Genomic DNA, 15,598 nt, shown 5'->3' with positions numbered 1-15,598 from the left:
AGACTTGTGAGAGATGCACTTATATCACCAAATTAGAAGCTATACACTCTCCAGCCAAGACCGGACTAGCTGGTCAAGAGGAGAAAGTCAACACCTACACCACATGGAGCACACAGCCCCCCAGAACACCCACTATCACAGCTCTAACATAAAAACACAAACCATGCACCCACCTTTGCGAAGGCACTCAATAGAAATTTAAACAAACAGCAGAGACCTCCAAGACAGAAATGCAGTTGGCCACCACAACACAGCACAAACCACAGGACACATAGCTCACCACCACAGTATGCCGCTCAACCTAAGCCCCTAAGGCTAAACACCTTGCCCAATACACTAATCATAGGTGACTCAGTAGTGAGGCACACAGATGTCCCACTCATTAGGTTGAATAAGGAGAAGGTAACATTCAGCTGTCTATCAGGTGCCAGAATCAACACATAACACAGGCACTCAAGTCACTCCACAACAAGTACAAGTATGACTCTGTCATTGTCCTTGTGCGTGTAAATGACCTGAGATGCACCTCCCCGGACTAGATGAAGAGAGACATGGTGGAGCTCTTGGATTATGTGGCCCAGGCAGGTTTGACACTAACCCTGAGCAGTATCCTACTATCACCCAGAATGACACCGCAGTACAAACAAAAAATGATTGACTTCAACAACTGGCTACATTTCTGGTGTTATTCTAAGGGGATCCAGTATCTGTCTGCTTGGGATGACATGACTGACAGACCTCAATGCTTTGCCAGAGATGGCCTGCATCTGTCACCCCTGAGTTTCTGGGTACTGGCTAAGGCTCTTGCCACCCCTACAGTGCCTTTTTTAGGCAATGTTCCAAAGACCAAATTACCACCATCAACTATAAATAAATGCAATCTGAGGGTCATGCTGCTCAATGCTAGAAGTCTAAATCTCAAGATGCACATGCTCAATGCACTCTTCAAAATGGAGAACATCGACATTTGTGCTGTAATGGAGACCTGGTTTAAAGCGGCAGAAATCACCCCTGCACTACCAGGCTATAACTCATTCCACACCTTTCGGCCCCTGAAACATGGACCGAAGCTCCAAAGGCGGTGGTGTCTCCATATTCATAAAGGATATGCACACCTCCAGACTAGTAGCCCAGCATAATGCATCTGAGATACTTCATGTACAACTAACATTGGGTAAGACTGCGATCCAGGTCATAGCCTGCTATAGGTCCCCAACCATGTCCCTAGGCTCTCACTCCACATTCCTAAGCACCCTGGAATCTATCAAGGTCCAACCCAACTCTCTCATACTAGGAGACTTCAACTACCCCTCCATCAACTGGGAAAAATACTCAAGCACCAATGCACTGGCCCAATGTTTCCTGGAATTCATCACTTCCAATGCCCTGGACCAGCTCATTCTTACCCCCACTAGAAGAAGCAACATCCTTCACCTGGTTATTACTAACATGGGCAACTGTTGCTCTACACCAATAATCAATTTCTCCCTGGTTAGATCCGACCACAAACTAACCACCATGGAAATCCACATCTCAACCATATCCCCCACAAAGGTGACTTTGGACTCCTAAAAACAGAGGTGGCTAACTTCACGGCACCCATGCCAATGGAAAATAGATGCATGACTGCCAAATCATACACCAATGCACTGTATGAACACATATATAAATTCATGGAACTAGCCAAACTCAACAGAACTAAGATGCTCTCCTCCAAAAAAAGGAAGCCAGTCTGGTGGTCCCCTGCCATTAATAAACTCTACAACAGAAAGAAGAAACTGGTGCAGAAAAAGGTGAAGTTCCAAGACTGGAAAAATTCCCTTATTAGCCTCTACAAAAAGTTGAGATCCTTCATCAAAACCTCCAAAGCCAGCTATGAAGGAAGAATTGCGGCAGACACTAAAAACAACCACAAAGCCTTCTTTAGTTATATCAAGGATCTCCATGGCAATACCCAGATTTGCTCTGAGTTACTGCACAATGGTACCTCCTATACTGAGCCAACAGATATTGCCAACATACTGTCCGACAGATTCAGTGTCAACTTTACCTGCAACAGCTGGAGAGGCCACAAAAGTACCTCACGAAGAGGATCCTAGGCCTTAAACACATGTCCTACATGGACAGACTCAAAAAACTCCAGTTATTCTCTGTCTCATATCATCTACTAAGAGGCGATCTCTGCTTGACTTACAAAGCCATGTCTGACATCTAAAGAAATCCCAATACCTCCACATCACACGCTCCAGAGACCTCAACTTCATTACCACAATCAACAGAACATGCCGGAGGGACAGATTCATACCCCAGAGACTGCCCATGCACTGGAAAAGACTTCCCATACATGTCAAGCAGAGCACCTCATTGGCCCTCCAAGAGAAATCTTGATGAGTGGATGGGAAACAGAAAGTTCATCCCAGGGAGCACTGGGAACTAACGATGGGCGGCACAATGCCAGGGCACTTCTATGGGCTAGGCTTGTAAAGGCCCCAGGGCCATTAGCCTAGTACACATCTATGAACTTATACAAGGTCAGGACGGACAGTTCATTGTAATATGTGCATCCTCTAGCACTGTAAGGCTCTGAAACGATCACAGTAATCATATAGAAAAAAAGTATAGGAGGATTGAAACTTCAATCCTTCACTGTGTCCTTACCTAAGTTACCACAGACATGACATTCTTAGCTTTCTTCATGGGCAGGAACAACCAACAATGCACAGTATCTAATTCCACCTTGATAATGACATCCTCTGAAACAGAGTTAGAGAGGACTTATTAAATTTAAGAAGAAACCAGGGACTGCAACAGAATGTCCTGGCCAGGGATGTTACCAGGAAGCTTCTCAAAAGTATACCAAACATTTGCGCAGGCAGTGGGGGGGATCATATGAAGATGTTTCTTTGTCAATGGAAACACCTTGATGAATACTGTTTACTGTTTGAACATAATGTGTGTTAAATAACAACACTGGGTTCTGACAATATTGTCCTTAACGGTAAACTAAAGGGACCCCATGTGCATCCTAGACACTGATGTACAAGATGTCTCATAATACCTCCCAGGCACTCTGCAGCAGAAAGGACATGACCCACATCTATAAAGTTGTACTCAACAACATGGATTTGTTCAGTGAATTTGCTAAGGTCCAGGATGGGAAGGAAATCTCTCACCACTTTTGGAATGAGCCAATCTGGTGGCATAGAGGGATAGAGTACTGACTAAGACCCAGGCAATCCAGGGTTCGATTTGCATCTCAGACGACTGACAGACCGGCAGGGAGAGATGGGCATACCCACCTTGGGGGAGGGTGCATGGGTGTCTCTAGATGATGATCCCTGATGGAGGCCAGGATGTTGCCAGAGGAGGCATGTTTAGAGGGAGCAGTGGGGCTGGCCGAGCAGCTGCGGAGAAGTGGCGATATGCAGCAGATCCCCACACTGCATGCTCCTTCAGGGCTGTACCATATTGCTACAAGGGGAGGGGGATACAGGGGTAGGCCAACAAGTCCCACCCTGGACAGAAGCACAGTTGTGGCAAACCCCATTTCCTGGGAACCATCACCAGCCTCAGCAGATTACTGGAATAAGTCCAGGTGGCATGGAGAAGCTGGCATAGTTGATATGGACGGGACACAAGGGCTGGGCTGGTAACAATGAAGGAAGGGTGGGTGGAAGAAATACAAAAAAAAATTTTGGAACTAAGAGAAGGCAGTGTTATGCACCTTCCAGTTTTCAGATTTTTTGTGATTAACATCTAAATAAATTAAAGCATGAGATGCTTTGGATTTAAACATTATTATGTCTGAAACATCCAAGTTTCAATGATGTATTCTCTTTGCAGCTTTTTAGTTTAATTTAATTATCACACAGATCTGTGGATTTACTGAGCTTTCAATCTCTGCATAGGATGTCTGAATTGACAATTTAATTACTGTATTTTGGACCCACTTTATAGCATTAGGAGATGTACACCACTATTAATTCAAACTCCCTCATACAAATGTATACATCTACAAGAGGTTTTACTCGTTTGTTATAATGTTCAGGTGGCTAGCTGATTTTGAGCTAAAAGTGCTCTATGTGCAATAATGATTCATCTTGGACTGTATTCATGGTTTAGTTATTTTTTGCACTATTGGATATTTGCTTGTATTTTGGACTGTAGAAGGCTCAAGCGCACAGCCATTTTGTTTTGTTGCATGCGATTTCCTGAAAAGGTCCTGCAATTTTGTACACTTTATCAATAAACATTCAAGAAATTAATTTTCATTTCTGTGGTGTATTTATTTATTTATTTGTTTTATTTAACATTTGCTGACCGGGTTGGTCCAGGTGGGACAAAGCCCTTTTTCAGTGGAGACCCAGGGAGAAAAGCTCCACAGTTAATACAACCATACAAAAGATACATTGACAGATACAGTACATAAAAATGTAAGTAGATATATACAAAAGCAGGTAACATGAATGGTAATTAGTTTGTACATATCAGCACTTATTAAGGTACTGTGTAGCAGTATAAAGAAATCATACAGATACATTTTACAGGGCAAGGACTAGTGGTTATTGTATAGTAAAAGGTGGGTGAGTATGGGTTTCTAAGCTTAGTCATTAAACTGTTAAAAGCTATACATCAATACAGATTAATCTGTCTGAGAGTGGGAGAAGAGGTGGTAGTTTGAAATTATTTTATAAGAGTGAGGTTAGGGGCAGAGAGTTTGGTAAGATGGCTTGCAGAGTTGAACAGGAGAGAGATAGGTGGAAGGTTGGGATTTCACTGCCACAGGAGAAAGGCGAGAGATGGGTGGCCTAGAGAGTTGGGTCAGTCAGGGGGTGATAGCATTGGCATAGTTTATTTTTGCTTAAGTGATTTTTTACTGCCTTTCTGAATTGCAGTTTGGATCTGATGTGTTGGACATCAAGTGGTAGTTTGTTCCAGTTTTCAGACGGGTAGCAGCTATAAAGGTTTTTCCCTATGTTGATCTTGGGTTTGTGAATGGAAAAACATGTTGGCCTGAGATCCGGAGTGTTCTAGCTGGGGTATAGGAGGAGATGATGGATGCAATACTGGGGCAGAAAGTTGGCTGGTATAGAATGGAATGAATTATGTGACGCTGGGGGAGGAGTAAGTTATGGGGGAATTCTAACCATTTCAGTTTTTTTGAGTGCTAAGCAGTGATGAGAAGAGTATGGTAGTTCAGCAGCAAATTTAGCTACTTTGTTATAAGTGGATTCTAGTTCAGAAATAAGTGAGGTCTGTAAATTAATGAATATTTGAGAGACATATAGAAGGGGATATTTGAGAGCCATAGGTAAGCATGTGACAGAGCAATTGTAGCGGTACTAGAGATAAAGTTTTTGTTTCTATAAAGGAGACCATGTTTTTGATGGGTTTTCTTTATGTTACTTAGAACATGCAGGTCAAATTTTAGCTGATCATCAATAATGACCCCTAGGTGTTTGGTGTGGCTTTGCAATGAGATGGGTGTGTTATTGTGGGAGGTGATGGAAAAGGATGGTTTCAGGTGGGACATTGTTTTTGGTAGAAAGAGTAAGAGTTTGGTCTTCTTTGGATTTAAGATATGATGGTTTTGGTTGAGCCAGTTTTTAATAGACAAGAAGGAATCCTGTGTTATAGTGTGGAGCTCAGGAAGGATATCAGCTATGGAAATGACAGTGGAGTCATCTGTATACTGCACTAGTGATGAGCATGGAGTTGAAGTAGATAACTGATTAGTACAAATATTAAATAGCAGTGGTCCTAGAAATGACCCTTGGGGTACTCTCATCTGTATGGGGAGTTCACAGGAGGTTGCTGAGCTCCATTTGACAGACTGGAAATGATTGCTGAAGTAACTAGAAAACCAAGAGATTGTGGTGGTGGATATGTTTAATTAAGAGTTTGACTAAGAGGAGGGGGTGGGTGATGGTGTCAAATGCCTTTGACAGGTCAAGAAAAAGACAGGAGGCTAGTTTATTCTGGTCTCTAACTTGAGAGATGGTGTTTATAAAGCAAATGATGGCAGTAGAGGTACTATGACCAGGCCGGAAGCCATGTTGGGTGGGGGTAATTAGGTTTCTCTTGTGTAAGATAAACAGAAGTTATGTACTTACCATAACGTTCCATGTGAGTTGTTTATCTCGCCTTTATTCTCACTGATGGGTTCGGAGCCGATCCTCGGCTCCGACATGGCCGATAGCAAAGCTCAAGGTTTGCCAGTAGCTCGAGACCAAGCCCCTTATCCCACAATGCACTGCTGGAATTACCTCAGATCTTGTTTGCTGCGAGTAGCACTATTTACATACACACACACACATATATATATATATATATATATATATATACACACACATATACATACCCTTTTATGTATTTCTACCAAGAACACTTCCCAAAGGGGAAGAAGAAATACTGAATAACCAGGATGGTACTAGCCTCTAAGTCAACCGTCAGCCAGGAGGGGGAAGGAGGGAGGGACGTAAGAATAAAGGCAAGATAAACAATTCACATGGAATGTTATGGTAAGTACATAACTTCTATATGTGAAGTTGTTAAATTTTGCCATTTATTCTCACTGATGGGTAGCGTCCCTAGCACCCTGAAACCTGGTTGGCTCATGGGAGTATGTTCTTCAGTACTGTAGAACCAAAGGAAGACCTGTCCCTTAAAGTCTTTTCCACTTTGTAATGCGTGATAAAAGTATGAGGCTTAGACCAAGTGGCTGCAGCGTAAATATTGTCAAGGGGCAATTTAGCTTGAAAAGCAGAAGACGTAGAGACAGCTCTAGTAGAATGAACCTTAGGTTTGTGTGTTAATGGCATGCTCGCATTTTCATAAACAAAGGATATGCAATCGGGTAACCATTTAGATAAGGTTGTTTTAGCCACTGAATTTGCCTTTTCTTGCTTCTGAGAAGGATACAAAAAGTTGATCTGATTTTCTAATATCCTTAGTTCTGTCAAGATAAAATCTGAGCTGTCTGTGAACATTAAGTTTGTGCAGCATGCATTCCAATTTGCTGGAGTGGTTGGGAAAAAAAGACTGTCAGCTCAATGACCCAATTGATATTTGATTCAGAACAGACTTTAGGTAAAAATGAGGGGTTTGTTCTGAGAGATACTCTATCAGCATGGAAAATCATGTAAGGTGGTCTGATAGATAATGCTTGAAGTTCTGACACTCTGCGGGCAGAAGTAATGGCCACAAGAAATATTGTTTTCCACGATAAAAATATGAGATCACAAAAAGATGCTGGCTCAGAAGGAGGAAGAATAATTTGAGACAGCATAAGGTTTAAATTCCAGGGAGAATAGGGAACTTTGATCGGAGGTCTCATATGAAGAACGCCTTTAAGAAAAGTCTTAGATAATTTATGGCCCATAGCATTTGAACCACCAAAACCAAGGTGAAAATTTGAGATGGCAGCTAACTGAACTTGAACTGTAGCAGCTGCTGCTCCTTCCTTAAAAATTTTTGTAAAAAATTCTAAAATGGAAGATAGCGGAGCTCAGAAAGGGTCAATGTTGTGCATGTTGGCCCAAATTGAGAACCTTCTCCATTTACTGCCATATAATTTCCTGGTAGATGGCTTGTGAGAAGACAAGAGAATCAGTCTTGTATCTTCTGAAATTGAATGAAGCCTGACAATTAGGGGAAGTGGATTAGCCAAGCAGTCAGTTTCAGGGACTGCAGTGAAGGATGAATGTCCCCTGACGGGTGTGTCAGAAGGTCCGGAACTGGGTCCAGAATCCATGGACCTTCCAACAGATGATGGTGGAGAAACGGAAACCAAATTTGTCGAGGCCAGTAGGGGGCTATAACAGTCCTTTCCAGCGATTTTGCTTTCTGTAAAAATCTGGGTATTAATGGGAAGGGTGGAAATGCATAAAGGAGACCCGGGGGCCAATCGTGTAGAAGTGCATCTCTCGGGGGATGACCGGGAGGTGGTATTAGGGCAAAGTAGCTTCTGCATTTTGAATTGATGTGGCTGGCAAAAAAGGTCACAGCAAGGCTGGCCCCATTTGCGGAAAATCAACTCCGCAACCTGTTGTTTGAGAGACCACTCGTGAGGGAGCAATATTGCCCTGCTTAGCTTGTCCACTATCACGTTGGATTTCCCGGGATGTGCATTGCTAATAGAAAACACTGAGATGACACAGGCCATTGCCAGACCCTGAGGGCTTCTCGACAAAGGGGGTAAAAGACTTGGTTTCGCCTTGTTTGTTCAAGTACCAGACTACTGACATGTTGTCCGTCAGAATTGCAATAGTTCCTAGAGGAAGAGAGTCCTGAAAGTACTGCAACGCCAGAAGTACCACTCTCAACTCTAGAACGTTGATGTGCAGATGTGATTCTTGATCTGTCCATGTGCCTTGGGCAGTCTTTCCCCGAAAATGTCCCCCCCACCCTATCAGGGGAGCGTCCGTGGTCACAGTGGCTACTGGGGGGGGGGGACAAAGGGTCTTCCGATTGTGACATGAAGAGACGTCAACCACCACTGAAGATCACTCCTGCAAGAATCCATGATGAGAATCATGTGGTGCATTGGTAGTTTCTGGTAAGACCACTGAGCGAAGAGGAGCCATTGAAGAATTTGCATATGCATCCTTGCGAGTGGTATAGCCAGGATTGCTGCCGCCATCAGACCTAGTACTTTTAATACCTCTGCTGCTGTAGCTTTGTTCTTTGATACCAGTAAGCTGATGTTTTGGCAGAGAAGAGAGACTCTTTCGACAGGGAGACGTAGAGTGGTAGTTGAGGTATCTAATTTTGCTCCTATAAAAATGGTATGCTGCGATGGCGATAAGGCAGACTTTTCGAAGTTGACTGTAATGCCCAATTGATGGCAGAGTGTCAGAGTGTATTGTGTTGCCTGAGTCAATTGATGCCTGGTGGCAGCGGTTAGGTGCCAATCGTCTAGGTATGGAAACACCTGGAATCCTAGACATCTCAGATGAGCCGTGACCACTGCCATGCATTTGGTGGACACACTGGGGGCTGTAGTGAGACCAAAGGGCAGGGCTCGAAACTGGTAATGATTGGCTCCCAGACAGAAGCACAGATGATCTCTGGAGTGTCTGTTCATCTTTATGTGATAGTACGCTTCCTTGAGATCTATGGAGCACATCCAATCGCCTTTCCCTAAGAAGGGAAGAATGGACTGAAGCGTGACCATTCGGAACTTCTCTTTCTTTATGAACTGGTTGAGTCTGCTGAGGTTCAAGATAGGTCTCCAGTCCCCTGTTTTCTTTGGTACCAAAAAGAATCTTGGGTAAGTTCCGAATCCAACGTGGTCTGCTGGGACTGGTTGGATGACACTTTTTTCTGGCAATCTGTAGACCTCTACGATTGCTTGTTCCCTGAGATTGGGTGGAACATCTGGGATTCTCTTTACGGGAAAGGGAGGGGAAGAGAATGGAATGAAATATCCTCTGGAAATGATGCTTTGTACCCAAGTATCTGATGTTATGTTTAGCCAGGCTTCTGGGTACAAAGACAAATGACCCCCAACTGCCTCCAGAGCCGAACAGTTGGGCCCTTTTTCAGGGGCACTGATAGGGCTGAACGGAGAACTGAACCCTGTCATCCTGTTGCTGTGGACCCCCTCTGCCGCAGGGGTGGCGTCTTCCATTACAACCCCCTCCTCTGCCTCTAGAGGGGGTTTCTCCACATGTCCTGAAAGGCTGCCTGTGCTTTTTGGAACCACATTTTCCCTCCCCTAGGGCCCTTGGGGTAGGGCCGAGTAGGGGTCAAAAAACGGACTCCAACGGCAGATAAGGTCTTGCCTTCCTGCTCAAACCTGGCTAAAGTTTCCTTTACTTTGGGCCCAAACAGTGATGAGCCATCGAATAGTGTATTAATAAAGGAAGACTTAAAGGGTTCCGCAAAGAAACAGAGACGCATCCAGGCTTGTCTTCGAAGAGCAATGCCCAAACTAGCGGCTCTACTCGAACCATCAGCTGCATAGGATATGAGACGCATGGACGAGTTTACCACTGAGTTTAGGGTAGCGAGCTGGGCGTTGACTTTGTCGGCCACCCCTGCAGCTACCGTATCCTGGAGAGTATCTCCTAGCTCTTTCAGGAGATCCCTCTGCAGTCTCGTAAAGTGGGTTAAGTAGTTCAAGGATCGCAGAGAGAAAGTCGCTGAACTAAACATGCGCTTCCCATATCTATCCATGACCCTAGAATCTCTGTTAGGAGGATGGATAGAGGTGAATGTCTCAGATACCTCCTTTTTGGTGGCTGCAGCTACCACCATGGCATCAACAGGCACTCCCTTTGTCAAAAATGGCTTGTCCACTGGGGCAGACAATTTTATTGGGTTTATGAGGAACAGGTTCCATGACTCCCACGCCTTACGAAAAATCAGTTCCATGAGCTCGTCATAAGGCGGAGACACCCAAGAAGTGGAAGGTTGAGACCCAAAAGCCTTCAAGAGCATGGACTCATCCTCAGTAGGGGTCTTGGACTGCCAATCGCCCCTCTGACTAAGGATCTCTAGTATCTCTGCAAAGGAGATATCCTCAGAGGGGGATCAAGGGGACCCTTCTGACTCATCTAAGTCCGTGTCAGATGTCAAGGACTCCTGTGGGGAGTCTAAGTGCCTCCTCTTGCGCAATCTCTTCCTGGGCACCTCCTCAGTGGGGGGATCTGGGGAGGTCTCAGAAGAGTAGGGGACGCCCTGTGGGGGTACTTGAGGCTCGGGGTCTCTACGCTTAGAGGGACCGGTAGATGAAGAAACAGACACAGGAGCTTGAGGGGAGAGGGAAAGCTGAACCGATGCTGACGTTGTCCTTGGAGACAGAACTCTCCTCATAGTATTGAAGGCACCATGGCTCCGACGAGAAGGAGTGGACAGACCCGAGAGTACTGCCTGATCCTCCCACACTGAAACCCTGTGCTCCGAGCCCGAGGTAGGAGCCGAGCTCATCTGAGCCGAAGCCCCGAGAGGAAGAGTCGGCACCGACAAATCGGTTCAACTATCCTCCCCGGACCCAACGGGAGAGCGTCGGCTCCTAGAGTCCTCGGTCGGCACAGAGGACATCCGAGTAGATGGAGCCGATAACACCAGTGTGGGTATCGGCTCCAAGGGTTCGACCACCATCGGTTCAATTTCCTTTGGCTCCGAGAGTCCAGTATGGCTTGGAGGAAGAGTAGACAAATCCGGTTCCATGGTCTTCGGTACCAATGAGCTGGTCGGAGCCGACAACAATTTGGCAAGTCCTGGTGCCTGTAAAAGCTTCTGCACTAGCCGATCCATGTCCAAATCTGAACGGCTGACTGAAGACTTAGCTGAATGCACCAAAGGTGCTGACTGGAGCAGAGGTGAAGAAGGAACTTCGGAGACTGGCTCCAATACTGAGAGCTAGCTCCGAATCAAAGGTACACTCGGTTCCGATGACTGTGGAACCGATGACCCTACTTCTGAAATCTTAGCCTTTTTTGAGACCTTATCTGAAGACTTGGATTTTGAAGATTTGGAGGATGTACTAGTACCCGCATGGCTACTCAAAACTTCCGAAAAAGATTGCTGTAGCAATCCCCTGTCTATAAGTTTCCTCCTTCTCTCCAAGACGATTCTTGAAGAAAAGGAGTGACAAATGCTGCAGGTGTCTTGGAGGTGTTTAGCCCCCAGACAGTAGACACATTGAATGTGTTTGTCAGTGACGGACATTTTCTGCCCACAATCTGGGCATTTTTTGAATCCCGATTTGGGATGGGATTTCTCCTTATCATCCGACATATTTTAAAGAAAAAACAGTAAATTAGATCCACAAACAAGCCCAATCCAGGCACTATCTATAACAGTATTTTATATAAATAAATACATACACAAATACAGATACAAATATAGGGCTAAGAGGCCCACAGAAAAAGCCCGACTATTATAAGGATTAATAGTACTGAAAAAAGGGCTAAAGGCCCACACAACAAAGAAACCAACAAGGCCCTAACGTTTACACTATTTATACTATGTCAAAGTATTTAACTATAGAGTAAATATAACAGTACTAACACACACTATATTTTTTAAACAAAAAAGAAAACTTTTTATAGACTTGCTGTTAATTCTTTTCTAAAATGGTCCGAGCTAGCTGGATCACCGAGATCTCTCTTGCCATGGCAAACTAGATCTGGGATAATTCCAGCAGTGCATTGTGGGATAAGGGGCTTGGTCTCGAGCTACTGGCAAACCTTGAGCTTTGCTATCGGCCGTGTCGGAGCCAATCCCATCAGTGAGAATAAATGGCAAAATTTAACAACTTCACATTGTAGGATTTGTTTCTGTACACATTTTTCTAAGATCTTACAGGGTGTAGCACTGTGTGTGTGTGTGTAGCACTTTTCTGTTTTTTTTCTGCTCTTTAAAAGATGGCAACATGTAGGCAGCTGGGCTGCAGTAGCTGTACTAACAAACTTTTATTCCCAGTATTGTACCCACAAGCTGCCAAAAGGGCAGTTTAATTCATACTTTTTCCTTATTTGTAACTTTTCATTCATTTCTTTTTCAGAGCAGATAAAATGGAATACTGTTGGCGCATACAACATTACAGCACAAAGTAAGTGCTGAGTATACTAAGCACCCAAAGTAAAGGAGTTAACAGCTGCAAGTAGCCACGCAGGTAGCTAGTTGTTTACAGGCAGCCAGTTGTTTTCTGGAGAAGATATGGTGATTTTAGGTAGTTTTAAAAAGTTGTGGATATTACACAGTAAACTAATGGTCTACATGGTACAGCAACATAGCCAGTAAGTTGTAATGGCATCAGATGTATGCATAGTTACATGACTTCTCCATCAATTGCAGGATCCTTGCATTAGCTAGCAGGATTAAGCTATGGTGTGGCACTATGAAGCTATCTAAATAATAGAAGACACAGCAGGTACAGTGGGAAACATTTAATAGCTACTGCAATTGCAAGTTAGATTTAACACTTATTTCATTTCATCAGCAACAGTATTTTATTAACTCTGCAAGAACACTTACATAAACTGCTAATATTAATTTTTAACACTGTTTTTATCAAAAATTTATTGGCAATTGGTACATGTTTATCAATGGATTTGAAATATCATACCTGTATTAGTGAGTCTAAAATTAAAGTAGCGACAGATTTCTCTTCATTGTCCTGTTCGAACAGCATTTCAACCACAGAGTCTCTGTTGGAAGTAATGAACAATTCACTAGTAATACTCTTTTCACATCTTTGAAGCTTCAGTCAATGACTACTACCAGGCTGAACTAAATTACACAAAACCTGCTATAACAGAAAAAACAGTGCATACAGCACTGATACTACCTAGCATTATTTAAAAGAAATCTTACGGTTTGCTTAAGGATATGTCAGATGAAGTGACAAAGATGGTCAAAGTTTATTTTTGTTTCTTTTTTAATATTTTCATACTTTCTCATTCAATTTATATTTAACCTTGTATATCTTACACGGCAGAGTGTATTGTTTATTTTTTCTTTACAAACACAGTCAAGAACTTTGTTAAGTGGAACACATGTTGGACCTCTTCCAATTCTCCATCTTTGCAGTTTCTGTATACTATGCCTCTTTTTATGGCACTTCAACTTATTATCCTATAGTACTGGTGGAAACATGTTTCTTTTTCCAGCCTCTCTGGTTATCACACGCCACATATCCCTAGGCCTCTCTGGTTATCACACACCACATATCCCTAGCAATAGTATTTTACATAAATTCATTTAGTCTCCATTTACCCACTTAAACCAGTTCATGCTTTGGGAGTGCTGAAGTCAAGCCTGACATTTGACACATTCCAGGCAGATGAACCTATTCTAAACATTGTGCCAACCAATCAGGGGACACACACACATTCTCACAAAAATTTGGAAGAATGCCAATTCACCTATGGCACAACTTTAGAATAAGGAAAGAAACTCCAACACCCATCAAAAACCCACATGGAAACAGAGAAGATGTGCAACTCTATAGAGGAGACACACCAGATGAGAAATGAAATGGAGAACCAAGAGCTGTGAAGCAGCAACACTAACTGTTGCGCCACTGAAATATTTTCTTTTTTTGCCCCATGACCCCTTAACTCCTGAGCTTATGTTTTTCGTTTCATGAGCCTATATACCTTCCTCCTCCTACAGATCAGTTAAATCTTGCCATGTCCTTTACATAACATGAGCCCCCATCCATCAGGGAAAAAATGCCTTGTGACATCTTCTTTGTATGATCAGTGCTCGTACTTGGGGGAAGAAAGTCGGGATGTGATCACCATTTACACAGCCCGGAACAGGGATTTGTGGACATGACTAGGGAGAGGAAAACCTAACCTGGGCAGAGTACGTGTGTGACATCATGCACAATGACATACCTACTCCTTGCTACTCAGCTAATGAGGCCAGTCTATTTTGTGATCAAGTTGCACCTACTTATTTCAAGTGGGAGACACCTGATAGCAAACAAAACACAAAGTCCCTCTCATTTGGGCTGGAAAGCTGATATATGCCATTCATTTCTTGGCTACCACCCATGCTCATCCAAGTGCCAGAGCTTCTATTAGCTGCCACCCATGCTCATCCATATGCCTGAGCTTCTAATCAAACTCAGGTCATCTGGGTAACAGTCAGGACTTCATCTCTTCATACCATGGAGGCAGGGAGATATGTTTTTTTTCTGTTTGTCATTTTGTACTGACAGCCATGCAACATCTACTATATAATTACTTTCTCCCAATTTATTTTATTCACATTTCTGTTACTAAATTGATTCAAAGTAATTCCACAAACAGAATTACAATGAACTATAAAATAAAGGAAGGACCTGACAATGCATAATGTTAATTTTTAACAAAAACAAAAAATTTGGGGGGTGAAGGATGGCAAGCTACCTTGCACCTCAGCATCTCTAAAAAAAAAAAAAAAAAAAAAAAAAAAAAAAAAAAAAAAAAAATGAAAGCCACGATTTCATAACCCAACTTAGATACTTTGAATTCAGTACGGTAATTCCAAATCACAATTTCCAGCTAAGCTATAAGCATGTCACCTGCACCAAATAGTATAACTCTAATCAAGCTTTCCATTTGGACATTTGCAGACTTTACTGATTTTGTAGCTAGAACAAGCATTTTTGATGCAGCCATAACTAAAGGTTGGTTATATAATGCAAGAGATGCTGTCATGAACAGAAAAAGGAAAAAGAAAATAGCATGTAGTTTTACGCAAAACAGTGTGTACAGAAGTTACAAGAGCACATACAGACAGAAAATTTAGAAATTAATGTGAAAAATTATATACTTAACATAATGATGAATCTGCAAGATCCATGTCCATAGTCTACAAATTGCAGGACTAGATGGTGCAGGCTCAAATCAGCTTGTCAGGAAAAACTTTTTTAGGCTCTAACTCCTCACCCTCATCCACAATCCGTAGCACAAGCTATCTGCTTCTCCATGTCTCTAGTACACTGCTTGAAAGCGAAGCACGTATACAAAAATATACATATGACCAGCAAAAGATACCCCACCAGATCTCATCTATGCAATGGATGTGGATCGTGCAGATCTATCATTATGGCAGGTACACAACTTTCCTATATGACATGATCCCATCCACATTA

General features: G+C 43.1%; 1 protein-coding gene across 1 annotated transcript in view; it reads right to left on the bottom strand.

Annotated features, from left to right (window-relative positions):
• ACTR10 (actin related protein 10) overlaps positions 1 to 15,598 on the bottom strand; it is a 757,243-nt gene that overhangs the window by 119,206 nt on the left and 622,439 nt on the right. The window contains exon 11 of the mRNA XM_044074447.1: positions 13,079 to 13,160. Within this exon, the coding sequence (XP_043930382.1) occupies positions 13,079 to 13,160 (82 nt within the window). The remainder of the gene's footprint in view (positions 1 to 13,078; positions 13,161 to 15,598) is intronic.

Source organism: Protopterus annectens, chromosome 6.part0 (assembly GCF_019279795.1).
Source record: "Protopterus annectens isolate FY-2018-M chromosome 6.part0, PAN1.0, whole genome shotgun sequence".
In the NCBI taxonomy this organism is placed as follows: domain Eukaryota; kingdom Metazoa; phylum Chordata; order Ceratodontiformes; family Protopteridae; genus Protopterus; species Protopterus annectens.
This window is presented reverse-complemented; position numbering and strand designations above follow the sequence as displayed.